The 13,707-nt window shown below is 40.8% G+C and overlaps 1 protein-coding gene across 1 annotated transcript; it reads right to left on the bottom strand.

Annotated features, from left to right (window-relative positions):
• Nucleotides 1–485: 485 nt before the first annotated feature.
• spz4 (Spaetzle domain-containing protein 4) lies at nucleotides 486–12,205 on the bottom strand. Its single transcript, XM_080274478.1, has 10 exons — nucleotides 12,030–12,205; nucleotides 11,257–11,543; nucleotides 11,108–11,196; nucleotides 9,496–9,615; nucleotides 8,172–8,644; nucleotides 7,451–7,573; nucleotides 7,109–7,219; nucleotides 1,864–1,960; nucleotides 816–1,085; nucleotides 486–647 (listed from the first exon to the last, which is right to left on the bottom strand). The coding sequence occupies exons 1-10, from the start codon at nucleotides 12,203–12,205 to the stop codon at nucleotides 486–488; spliced, it is 1,908 nt and encodes a 635-aa protein (XP_080130604.1).
• Between the last annotated feature and the right edge of the window lie 1,502 nt (nucleotides 12,206–13,707).

Here is a 13,707-nt window from a genome sequence, read left to right as displayed (position 1 = left end):
TCTGTATACTGTATATGGTACTGTATTATTTGTGTCTGTAGGTCTCTTGTAAAAAACAGTACAGTAATACTGTACAACTTCAATGCCTCACACTAATGGGTGAACCTCAGTGGCATAAAAGGTGATACCAAGCGAATTTTTAGTGTATCTGGTTGTAGCTTGACCTGTAAATTGGACAACAGCTGGACAAAGGGGGGAAAAGTCTGGTATGACCATGGAAATCCAAGGCTTTGTAGGCAAAAGAAGGACATTAAAATGATTCTGTACACAATTATTTCAGTAATGCAGAAAAATATATTTTTGCATATTAATGAAATTTTTAAAAATATATACCGGTAATTGTATAAGTGTACTGTTCAGCTAAGCAATGGTTACTGTGGATTTTTTATCAGCTACTATACAGAATCTGTGACTGGGTTGGGTTTTAGTTGTCTGACAAAATCAGATTTTACTGTATGACATACAGTAGCTATTTCCTGAGGGTGCTATGTTTTTGGAATATCTTGCTTCTCCTCCACACCCCTTGGTATTCGTGTGAGTGGTGATGCTGGACCCTTTGCCAGTAGGACCCGTGCATAGTTGGTCAGATTGAAGTAGTAATGAGGAGTTGCCACATCTAGTGTCCCAAGTGTGGAGACTTCTGGTCGCTGCGTTGATCGATGTTGCGTTGCATTTTCATGTGACTTAAGACTGCCCGCTCCTCGAGTAATTTGTGCCCCTGACAATTTTTGTGACCTTAAGTTTCTCTGGGATTGTACTGCAGGGAACTTATGATCCTGAGAGCTAGTTCCAGATTGGCTTTGGGAGAACTGAACCTGTGAATTATCCTCCTGCAGATCTGAAACTTTCTGGTCACCCATGTTATCTCCAGGTTGGTCAAGTGAGGAAGAGGGGGGCGAGGGAGGCTGCAGATTGAAGCTCGGGGGTGAAATGTGGGAGTATGGGCGGGGAGGCAGGCGGGGTCGGCGCTGTGGAGGGATATTGACGTATGTGGGGCGACGTGAGGGTGGAGGGTAATATTCATCATCTTCATCTTTGTTTGCTTCCTCCTCATCAGCATATTCATAATCATCTTCCTCGTCATCCTGTCAGAAAAAGGAGTTAATGAATATCCAATAAACAAGTTTCTTGATTAAATACTTACTGGTATGTGAAACATGGTGGTCAGGCACAGATTTTTAAAGACCATGTTTATTTTTACTCCTTAGCAAAATACACAGCAGCAGTTACATACCACAGCCCAACAGGATTGGCCTATATGAAAATGTGGCACATTTTGTGTAAATGATAATGATACAAATACATACACACATACATACATACAATAAGATGATGGAAAAGAATGGTCAAATTACATTTAGAGTGAGTACTTGTAGTTTTTTTTGACGTCCGCTATATTTGACACCAAACATTTGTACAGTAGTCAGCAGTTTACTCATTGTAGACCTTATATTAAACATCATGACCTTGATGATCAGAAATGGGTGCTTATACATGTTCATCATACTAACCCAATATCTCACATTAAGAGCAAGGATGAGAAGAGAGACCTGAGTCAGAGAAGTAGGCTCCATATAGCTAAAGCCCTTTCCCCCCTCCACTTGTCCCACTTTTGAAACAGATGAAGAAATGCTTGCAACATCAGTGCTAAGTGATGACTGTCACATCCCAACACTTGTCAAAGATAAATGGTTTCCAGCCCCCAACTCCTGGCCCATTTAATTGCCTTATATCAGGTATGATAATCAGGAATTTGTGGGCTTATTCTTTCTCCTGCAATTTCTGGGGTAAAGGTATAAAGACTAACATAAAAATATGAGTAGTTATGCATAAGGCATTGCAGAAATAATCACATAAACATACTGTGTTGATCCTTGGTCTTCTGGAGGATGATGTGAACACTTCCATGGGCAGGTCGTAACACTTGCACACACAACACGATGGGAACCGGAACCAGTCACTGTGTGCAAAACAGTAAATTGTAACTATTTAGTGTACCGTATAAAAAAGAAGTATTAAAAAACAACAACCAATCCACATTATTCCTTTAAAGTGTTGGGGCTCGAGGCATGGCTACTGTAGGTCAGTGTATTTAAAGTTAGATCACAATTCAACACCTTGATAGCATTACATGATCAGTAAACCTCCAGTCACCTCACTGGAGTCAAACCTATGTTCATGACTAGAGCATCATTCTGACTAGGGCAATCTATGGACCACCAAGCAAAGTAACTGTGGTAATATGGATTTTACCTATCAACTCAGATAACGTTGTTTATAAGTGTTCTTCCAACCTGTTTCATTAAACTTAAGAAAGATCTTTTATTGAAGGGGGTTAATGAAGGGTATAACTCTAATCTTAAATGTCCCTCCTTAGCTAAATAAATAGTCTGGATGTAGCAAGAATGATGTCAGAGCTGCTCTGTGATTGAAAGGGTCAAAACTGAGTCCTGTAATGGGCAGTAGTTTAGATCTACATCCTCAACCCCAAGGACAATGTTAATATTACTCTTGTTCATATCAAATTATATTATTTAACATGGTAGATCTCCATGGTAACAAGTCAGGAAATAGTCCCCCCAAAACACACACACACTCACAGAGAGAGAGAGAGAGAGAGAGAGAGAGAGAGAGAGAGTAATACCTAACTATAACAGACTAATTGGGGCCCAAGCTGTTCCAAAAAATGCAAAATTCTGATAAAAGCGACATCCGGACTTCCCCCTGCTAACCCGGACTTTTTCCGACATATCAGACATTAGTTTGGATTGCATCAATAGTTTTTAAACTGTTTTCACTACCATTGCAATACTGTACTGTATTATTACATTCACAACAATAATCAAATGGTGTAATATATATAATAATACTGTACTGTACACTGATAAACATGTCTTTTATTTACCTCATTGTGGAGAACATACGGTATCTGAAGTGGTCAGGCAGTCCGGACTGTGTCAGGTTTTATTGGACTTTTTCTGATGTACTGTATAAGTATTTGGTCCGGTAGCACCTCGATTCTGATAAAAGTGAATTCTGGTCTTTTGAAGTCTGTTATATTAAGGTTTTACTGTATATATGTACAGTACACATATACAGTATATATATATATATATATATATATATATATATATATATATATATATTTATGTGACTAACTCTGGGCATAGGCTTCACAGCCTGCTTTCAAAGCCCAGTGGTCCTCCTATGTACCGCACACCTCTACATGTCACCGCTTCGGCGCTAATACCCACTGTCCATACTGAATATACATACATACAGGACTGGTGTATTGATATTAGCGTGGGTATTTTTACAACATGTCGGCGGGTCTTATGATAGATCAGTAAAGTCTGATTTTATGAAATTCAAATCCTTAAACTGTTCCCTGCCCCAGCAGGATTTGAACTGAGGTCCGTTAGGACTGCAGGCCAACTCTCTACCGATTGAGCCACTATACCTGTAAATACTGTATACATTTTCTTTTTCGTTTTTGAGGACTCCAACATACTTGCACACTTCAGCTTCGGTCACCTAATGACGGCCATCCATGCTGCACGATCGATTGGAGCCAACCTGTTCAGTCCCTTAACCCTGAGGTCACACTTAACAACCTCGTCCCACGTCTTTCTCGGTCTACCTCTTACAACCCCACCCCCTAATATTAACACTTCTCACCTTCTGCACCCAATTATCATCCCCCATCCTCTCCACATGCCCAGACCACCTCAGTCTACCTCTCCTCATCACAGCACCATACTCCAGTCCCATCCTAAATCTCTACTTTTCCATCGTAAACCCAGCTCCCCCAGGCATTGCACGCAGCGACGCACTGCACATCCACCTAATCATTATCATTTCTGTTCATCTGAGCCTGCAAATATCCTTCTCCTTTACTGCCCAGTCTCACTACCATACAGCTTTACACTCCTAACGCATGCTGCATACAAAGACCCCTTAGCACGTAGAGAGAGTCCTCTCAATGTCAGGAGAGGCAACAGCTCCCTGAACTGCTTCCAACCACTTCTCACCCTAGCCACAGAGCTAGCTCCAGCCCCACCTCCAGCATACAACATGTCTCCCAAATAACAAAACTCTTCCACACACTCAAGATGCTCACCAGCAAGTTCAATCCTTTCACGCCTGACAGTCCCCACCTGCTCTCCCCGACACACACACACATACACACACACACACACACACACATACTGAATATAGGCTATATATATACATTATATACAGCTAACGCACATTGGCTTAGGACTTCCCCCCACAAGGTATTTAAAAAACACAGAAATCATAGTATATCACAATGTTTGTTCATGAAATGCCATTCATTAATATGAAATCATGTTTCCCTTGTTTTTCAGGACCAGTTGGATGCATTTTGGCATGGAGTCACTTAGATCTCTAAATTAATTTAAGGACATTTCTTTGCACCAAACATTGTCAGTTCAGCCTTCAGGTTGTCCACATTAGGTGTCTTCTTCAATGCCATGATTTTCTTCATCTTTTGCCCAGCAGTTTTTTATCAGATATAGATCCGGACTGTTGCCAGGCCATTCAAGGATGTCAGTCCGATTATCCTGAAGCCATTTTGTCACCTTTCTTGACTTGCGATACGAAGCTGAATCGTGCACAAAAAAGTCACGCCCGTGAATGGCAAAAAAAGTTTAACAAATGATCTTTCAGAACTTGAATGTTCTGGCCACCATTCATCATCAAGTTCTTAGGAAGAAAGAAGAGGCCTCCCCTTCCCATTTCACCTGAGAAACACCCCCATACCATTACTGATTGTGGGTGCTTAACAGTCGACACCGTGTAAGCAGGGTCATATTGACCACAGAAGGCAGGGCGACGAACCTTGGGAGAATGCACCTGGGACACTTGAAATGTGCTTTCATCGAAAAACATAACTTTTCTCCACTCATCTGATGTCCAGTGTGCATACTTTTTGGCAAACTGAATGCGCTGCTTCTTCATGTGGTCAATGAGAGGCAGTTTCTGGCTGCGGTGCGGCTTGGCAAACCCAGCTCCTTCTGCAAGCCGTGTTGGATAGTTCTAATTGAGACATCCTGTAACAGCTGGGGATGCATTCTCTTCAATTCTGCTGCTGTCAGTCAAGGATTCTTTATTACTTCCCTCTTCAGAAGCATATCTGTACCTCTGGAAGTTGTCCTCTTCTTTCCACCGCCATGCTTGTGTTCTGGTACGACATCATGTGGCAGGCCACGTGCTGCAGCATGAATCTTCATGACGATCGACTTTGCGTGTCCAGTACATTCACAAATCGTGTTGATAGGGACATTATCCTGCCCCCATGCAATGATACGGGCCCTCTCGTCCCATGAGCAGTACAGTCCAGGCATGGCAACTTGACTGTAGGAAAATAACAGGGCAAACAGTAATGCATACAAAAAAAAGGAGGAGGTGCAAGCTCGGAGTGACAGGAACATATACTCCCACTCTCGCTTCTGGGCAAGCACTGACATGCTGAGTGTTTCACCATCTCCCGCCAACAGAAGATGAGTTGCCAGTTACTTCTTGCCCAAAAAAGTCACTTGGTAGAAGTGGAAATACAAAGCAAAGACAGACAACTCTCCCATAGCAGTTCTGTGCGTAGGTCCTAAGTCAATTTGCAGTGGGTGTATATATATATATATATAAAACCTCAGTATAACGGACTTCAGTAGACCGGCATTCGCTTTTATCAGAATTGAGGAGCTACCGGACTAAATTTCTTTGTCGGAAAAAATCCGATAAAGCCAGAAGCAGTCGGGACTGCCTAATAACTTCAGCTATGTTCACCACAATAAGGTAAATAAAAGACATGTCTGTCAGTGTACAGTACAGTATTTTTATATATATTATACCATTTGATTATTGTAGTGAAGGTATAATACAGTAGAGTACTGCAATGGTAGTGAAAACAGCTTAAAAACTGTTGGTGTGATCCGGACTAATGTCTGATATCTTGGAAAAAGTCTGGGTTAGTGGGGGGAAGTCCGGATGTTGCTTTTGTCGGAATGGCTTGGGCCCCAATTACTCCAACATAGTGAGGTCTTACTGTATATATATGGTATATATATGTATATCTACATCTACCATATATATATATATATATATATATATATAATATATATATATAATATATATATGTACGGTATATATATATTATATATATATATTATATATATATATATATATATATATATATATATATATAATATATATGTACGGTCTATATATATTATATATATTTTTTTCTCTGGTTGAAGGGGTTATGGATGTCTAGCAAGACTGAGTAGAATTTATGTAGATTAAAAATTTGAGTAGCAAGAATTAGCGTGATGTTAAGACATTCTAAATTACGCTGTTGCTGAATAAAGGTAACAAGAATTACTGCTGAGGCTGAGCACTGTAAGAAGAATTGCAATGAAATCAGGTGATGTATATCAGTGGTTGATTCTTGTTACCTCAAAATTATTTTTATTTAAATTTGGTCTGTGGTATTGAAGGGGTTAATGAAGGCTATGCCTCTTTATTTACATAAAATTGTCTGGGGAGTGATATAAAACTCTCCTCTGGATGATGGGGATAAGGATAAGTTATGAGCATTAGTGTATATATAACCACTTCAGTCCAAAGATGTAATTTTTATTTCTTCCTGTTGCCAGCAACTGATGTTATCCAGCTTACAAGAGCTCTCTCGTATAGTGTCTTTGTTTTAACTCGACAGTTTTCTTTTCTTCTTCCTCCCACCTCAGCTGAAGGCCAAGTTTAGTCAGATGGAGGGCTGATTAAATTACTAACAGAGGACACTCATTTCTACCATAAACCTAAGGCTCATCAAACTTCATGCTACCACGAGTTAGTACCAGTACTGGTATTTAGGTTACTGGACTTGCCCAGTTGCATCAGGAGAAAAACAAACTGAGTACAAGTACAGCATGGTGAAGGTGTTAATGTCATTTATCCTGCAACTAACCACTGCAGCTGGATTAGCTGTGTAATTAGGTGTATGGCAATAAGCAGAGTAGTGCACTGTAACTCTGTCGTAAAGTATAGGTTATTATGTATGGCAATTTTCAGGGTTAACCATACTGACCTGAAGATGCCGCGACATTCATTGGTGGGGTCAAATGCGAGCAGTTTGTGGAGACGGTACTGCTGCTCACACCGGCAACCTGCACGGCAGTACATTTGGCGGTGTTCGTACCTGAGGTAAGACAGGCAGCAGGTTACAGTTTATTTGTTAGACATCATCATCATCATCATTAGTGCATGTTTATCATCATTATTGTATTGTTATGCATATTTTTAAAATACCATCATCATCAAGCTCCAGTAATCATCTTTGGGTATACAGAGAGGCCAGAATAGAGATGTCTTAAAAAGAAAAGGGGAGGGGGGAGAAAAAAATATCTCATGCTTTCCCCAGTCAACTCACTGGCATCGCTCCCACTGAACGTATTGCTCAAAGGGGTACAGGTTGAGGAGGGCAAGTGTCTGGCCTCGAGTGTTGTTGGCCCAGTACGGAGCCACAAATTCTTCCTTCACTGGGCATGCATTCCTGGAAGGTAATTACAGTGACTAGAAACTGAGTGCAAGTACCTTATTTATGGATGAATATTTACATACTGAGTGTGTGTGTGTATTACATATAAGTATAATTCAAATACGTAATCACAGTGGAATAAAAACAAAGATTTTTACAGTCAATGGTACATTGTCATATGTAATTCTTTACCTTCAAAGCTGTCAAAACCTGAATATCGAGTTAAACGAATCAGCATAAAACAAATGGCTTGGAATCTCCTCTTCTTAAATTGCATTCTCTTGCTAATTACCACTAACTAAATGGGTTGAAATTTTGTTTCATTAGTTCAGAACCTTCAGAAGTGTAAAGAAATTATTAACATGGGGCATTGCTTATAAACATGCTTAATGCTTAAGTTTTGAAATAAGTTTGCTTGTTATGTAGTACTTTTTATCCTCACTCATGCAGCTACCAAACCCTCATCAAATTATATTAACATTAAAGTAAAAAATAAATAAAAACAAAACAGTATCTGATAATTAACTACTGTACAGACTTAAGTTTCCTGCAGGTTGGTCATCACCTATTATACTTCCCCTAATACTGTACCCATATGTCAAGTGTTGCTTACATTCCCCTCACTGGCCGCTGGATGTGCATTGTCTCAGATGGCGCCTCAGTCTTAGCCTCCTCCCTCACATTGCCCTCCACACGCAGGTCATCCACTCGCACCTCGTCCACTTGCTCACGGTTCTCCACACGTATTCCACCCGCATCCACCTGTATCCCATCATCAGCATGCTCTCTGTTTTCCACTTTAAGTTTCTCGCTCTCCACTACTTTTCCACCATCACCACCATCATCATACTCATCTGTCACCACCAGTTCTCCACCATCGTCATCCCATATTACACCCTCGTCCATCTCATTTCCACCCTCATCTCTGACAATAATTTCTTCACCGCCATCTTGCTCGAAGTCTTCTGCTGTCAGGGTGAGAGTGGTCAAGTCATCCTCATCCAGTGGTGTGCTAATGTATCCCTCATCATCCAGAAGCTCATCCAGTAGGTCTGTTCTGGATGTTGGCAGGGCAGAGGTGGAAGTCTGAAATAGAGATGGAGTCTGGTAGATTTGGAAATGGAGTAGATTAACCCACTCAGTCCAAGGATAATACATGTATTTTAGTCTTGCTATCTCCTAACTAGTTCATTTTCTTTAGGACTGACATTTTGATCAAGCTGGGTTACCAACAGTCCTCATTATACCATGCACGACCTGGTGGCTCTTCTAAACTGAGTAAAATCATTTGGTAGCAACAAGAATAAACTACAAAAGATACCGTCAAAGTGGAAATGTTCATTCAATAAGAAGGGAGCAGTTAAAGTCATCTGAATATTTTGTTTTCCATTCACTTTCTCTTCTCCATTTGTTTAGCCATCTGTTTGTACTGTACATCTGCTTGCCTATCATAATGTTTATTAACATCATTTGTTCAGCCATCCTCAAAAAGTGTGTACTGCAGTCAGTATATCCCATACATCACTTTCATTATTAGGGTCAGTTCTTCATCCCCTATTATTCCCATGCATTTACTCATTCACTCCTTCATCCCTCTTTCCAACCATCAGTTGTTGTAGTGCTACATCTCTCTCCATCCATTCTTTTAATTATTCACCCAGCCATCCTCCTGCCCACAAGTTTGTCTGTGCATCTACAAGTTTAGCAATCCACCCTCCATTCAACCATTTTCATTCATTGATGAACATGTCATTTCCTCAGTTATTCCAATTTGACAAACATGTACTCCATCAGCTCAGTAAAATGGTTTGGCATTAACTGGAATAGATTACTAGAGTATCCTGACCATGAAAAGATTAAATTCTTTCATCATTCATAATGTATTTTTTTAATCTGTCAATCCATGCACCCACCATTGTCCATACTCTCCATCTTACCTCTGGGATGGTCATGGAGGCATAGCTGCTTTCCGTGTCATAACTAGAATAAGGTGTTGAATAGGAAGAGGAGGAATCAGAAGAGTCAGAGAGGGTAGTCCAGTCATCATCATCATCTTCCTCTTGGAAGGTGTGGAGGGGAAGGAGTGGAGGCTGGGTGTCAGCCTCTACAAGTGGGGTGTAGTCTCGGATCTGGGTTTCTTCTGTATCATCTGTGTCGTACCACTGACCTGTATAATAATGCCTGTTTATATCACTGCAGGTTTTAAAAGGCATATTTGCCGTGCATTAATTTATTCAGGGCACAAATACATGAACTCTACCCTCTGTGCCAGTATTTATATTCTCTGTTACACTACTGTATTTGGTAATCAGCCTTTCTCTTCCCTAGTGCATTCAGTTAATTATTCATGGTCACATGTCATAACCTGGGTAATATCCTCATGCGAATTGGATAAATTAATGAAACCTTTCATATCATTTATCCAACATGATGAAGAGGTAATAAGTATGGCATGATCCATATGATGGTAATGGTTTTAGAGACAAAATTAATACAGTATAGTTAAAAGAGATAATAAACATATACAGTGCCCTGAACAGCGTTGTTCATAGTTTTGTTATGTATGTCAAAGTTTTTCGGTCTGAAATAATTCATTACATAGTAATACAACAATTGCATAAAGTTGGGTCATGTAAATCCAGTTTGTTGTGAAGGTCAGGTTACCACCCAGTGGTGCAGTGTATTTAAATTTCTGATGACATTCTGTTTATAAGCCAAAGATAAGGATAACATCTATCAAAGTCAGACTAATGCATTCAAGTCACAATTCAGTATATGATAGTGTGGTATGCCATAAATCAGAAGGACGATGAAGTACAAGTTTTACCCAGTTTCGGGTTAACAAACGCGAAATTTGAGGTGGCTGCATATGGCAATCCTGTATGTACACAGTGCCTCCTGCTTAGCAGCACAAGCTGACAGTTAGGCATTTGAGTCAAGATGGCAGCCCAGTGTTAATTTTCGCTGTGACTGTCTCCCTTTAGTTCCGTTTCTGGCTTGCACGGCCACTGAAACACCATTGCTATCACTAGATAATAGTGCAGTGTGCAATATGTGGCCTGGAAATCATGTAGGGGAAGGTTGTTATCCCAAGTGGAATGCCAGGTGCTACTGAGGGTGCCAAGGGGAAGCCTATTTTTTTTTTTTTTTTTAAATAGGTTATGCGGCCTTTGACCACCAATGTATCCCCATTGAACTCATGTCAAATGGACATCGATTTACAATAAACCAGGCTGCGATAGGCTTTAATTTGATATAGGCCAACCCCATCGCATACAGAGTCACGACTGTATATGTTATCTACTCTGTGTTCATTATGCTTTGGAGGACAGAATAAACTGAGTCCTCCTCACAAAATGCAGGATATTTTGACTTTCATAACATACCTCCTGTGGTAGGTGAATCTTCTGTGGTTGTTGCTACTGGTCCTTCACTAGTGGTTGTGGTAGTCCTGCTGTTGGTAATTGTGGCTTGGTGAGTGGTGGTGGTGGTTGTGGTAGCAGGGATTGTTCCATCTCTTGTTGTTGTTTTCCTCCTGATTTTTGGAGCCTTAGACTGGATTTTGGGTCTGGTTTGTTCATGGTGCCTTCTAACTCCACTGTACTCAGGAACAATGCTGACTTTCATAGCTCTTGAGTCTGTGCGTTGTTTGGACTCTGCTTTCTGGTTCGTTCTCTGGTCTGACTCCGAGTCATGGCTCAGTCTCTGTTTAAGCCCATATTCCTGCCTTGCCCTTTGTTGTGATCCAGGCTTTCCACTGTTGGTTCTTAGAGTGTTGGCGCTAGAGGGCTTCTGGTACCGTGCGGACCTGGCTGAGGGTGGCTGCTGCCTGAGGTACTGGTGTTGACGCTTGGGCATCTCGTCGAACATCTCCTCATAGAGTTCATTGAGCATCTCGGCCCTCAGCACATTGTAATGGCGCTGGTTCCCATACATCCGCTTCATCAGGCCCTGGTTCTCGTACACAAATTTTCGCACAGCACCCCTGATGATGGACATGTTAATTAATTAGTGTTTTAGTTTAATTATCTATGCTGCCATTCTTTACGGCTGTTTCAAACAAATCACTAGTCTGCTGTATTATTTTCATGGCATCTCTGATGAAGAACATGCAGTTTAAGTACATTCGGTCTAAGCTTCTGTTCTGTAGGTATCACAAAGAAAAGCACTTATGTCTTATCTGTTTTTGCTTGACATTTTGATGAGGTATATGACTGAGTTCTGTTGGATCTGAAATACTTTACTATTACAATGTATTCCAGTGAAAACTGCAGTGCTTACGTAATGTGCCATTACAGTTGTTTCACACAGCAACCAGTGCTAGAATGGGCTGTTTTTTGTTGGATATGAGCTACTGTACTGCTGTCCTCAAAACATGATGGTTTAATGCATTTTTGCACAGCACTAATGGAGAACACATGAGTTATGTTTTTGTTGGCTCTGAGCTACAGACTACCCAGTACATACTGACCATGGATACTGGCTGCCAGCATTCTCGCACCACGAGTTCTTGGTGATGTCGCAAGGCAGTTCAGGATGGTAGTGGTATTGGCGGCCATAGCGATCATTACCACTGCCACATGTCATGTACTCGTCGTAGCTGCCCCATGCCACACCCACGCTTGCTACCCATGCCTGCAGGGACATATGTATGAATTGTAGGGATATTTGTACGATGGGATATTGGGTAAGTTTTGTGTAGTGGTGTGGATGTTAGGATGGATTTTATATGGTTGTGGATGTTGGGACAGATTTTGTTTGGTTTAAACTGTGGGATTCATCATACGGTGGTGGTGGTGGTGGTGGTTTTCTCTACCCATCCCTGCAGTAATGTAGGTAAGAGTCATGGGTATGCTTGTTGGACGAGGTATTGTAATAGGATTTGTGTTGTAAGTTGTGGGACTGATCATGAAGAAGAGGTGGTTGTCAATTGCACACTACCCATGCAAGCAGGGATATAAGTACGAGTTACTGATACGCTTGCAAGACAGAATGAGATGTTGGAATAGGTTTTTATGTAGCTGTGAATGTTGGGGTAGGTTTAATTTGGGTAAAGTTGTATGAGTTCATAAGGGAGAAGTGGTGGTCTGGTGTACACTCACTACCCATGTGTTTAGATACAATGATACAGTCTACGGGTATAGTTGTAGGAGAGGGGACATGGAATAGGAGGGTTTAGGCTATGTGGTTGTAAGTTGTGGTAATGATCATAAAGGGGATATAACGGTCAAATGGGAAAGTAGTTGACTGCTTAATGATCTCATACTAGGGCAGGGAACTGTTTGGGTATTTGAATTTCTTTATAGTAGTTGTAGTTGTTGCTCATTTAGAAATGAACTTCATGAACTGCTGGCTGAATCTGCTCTTCTTTTTTTTTTGCGTCAATGCTGAGGGATGCTTGTTTGACCAGGGTGCAGAGCCACCCAGTTATATTGGTACAACCATATGAAAATATCTCTCCAGCACTTGAATTTGATTAATAGTAGTCTTACATTATATTCCACAAGATCAATGACATGTTAACTCTTCCCCTCATAATATACCGTAATCACCCGGCTTGCATTAGATATCCTTCATATTTTATATTGAAAGTTCAGTATTAGCACTGAAGCATTGGCATGTGAAGGTGTTTGAGGCCATCTTTTACCCATCAGGGCTTTTGGCAGTGAATTGTCTGACCTATGCCTAGAGTTGCATCCATAAAAAAATGACAAGGAGATGACACTGGGAGTTTCAAGCATACTTGAAGGCTTTGTTTGGTCAAAGTTGTGGTGATAATGAGGGACATTCAGTTTAACTCAAAGCCAGGCCACTGGGCGTCACAAGGGTTTACAAACATACATGTAAGATTACCGTTGGAATGGGTTTTGTATGGTTATAAGAAGAGGCTGATCCTAAGGGTTCTGTCAGTTGACAGCACGTGTTAGTATCATGATGTTAACCTCTTCACTGTGATTTTTAAAAATAAGTTCATGGTTGTAGTCTATCCGAGAATCCTTTTCAGCTTGGCGAGATTTTCGGAATGGAATGGGGTTCAGTGTAGCCTTAATTGCCTTTTCACAAGACATCTCCCTTAAACTGAATTATGTCTTCTGGTATTAGGAAGCATGTAATCAAAAGTTTGTCATCGTAATGAACAAGGGATAACT

The sequence above is a fragment of the Coenobita brevimanus genome, chromosome 57 (genome assembly GCF_032717465.1).
Source record: "Coenobita brevimanus isolate Jiangsu-jjx chromosome 57, ASM3271746v2, whole genome shotgun sequence".
NCBI lineage: Eukaryota > Metazoa > Arthropoda > Malacostraca > Decapoda > Coenobitidae > Coenobita > Coenobita brevimanus.
The sequence above is the reverse complement of the archived record's forward strand: the minus strand, read 5'-3'. Positions and strand labels throughout refer to the sequence as shown.

Coding starts and splice junctions, on each gene's coding strand:
- spz4 (XM_080274478.1), bottom strand. CDS start 12,205: ATGTCCCTGCAGGCATGGGTAGCAAGCGTGGGTGTGGCATGGGGCAGC. Junction 1,086..1,863: donor GAAGACCAAGGATCAACACA/GTATGTTTATGT, acceptor TTTTTCTGACAG/GATGACGAGGAAGATGATTA. Junction 648..815: donor TGCAGGAGGATAATTCACAG/GTTCAGTTCTCC, acceptor CGATCAACGCAG/CGACCAGAAGTCTCCACACT.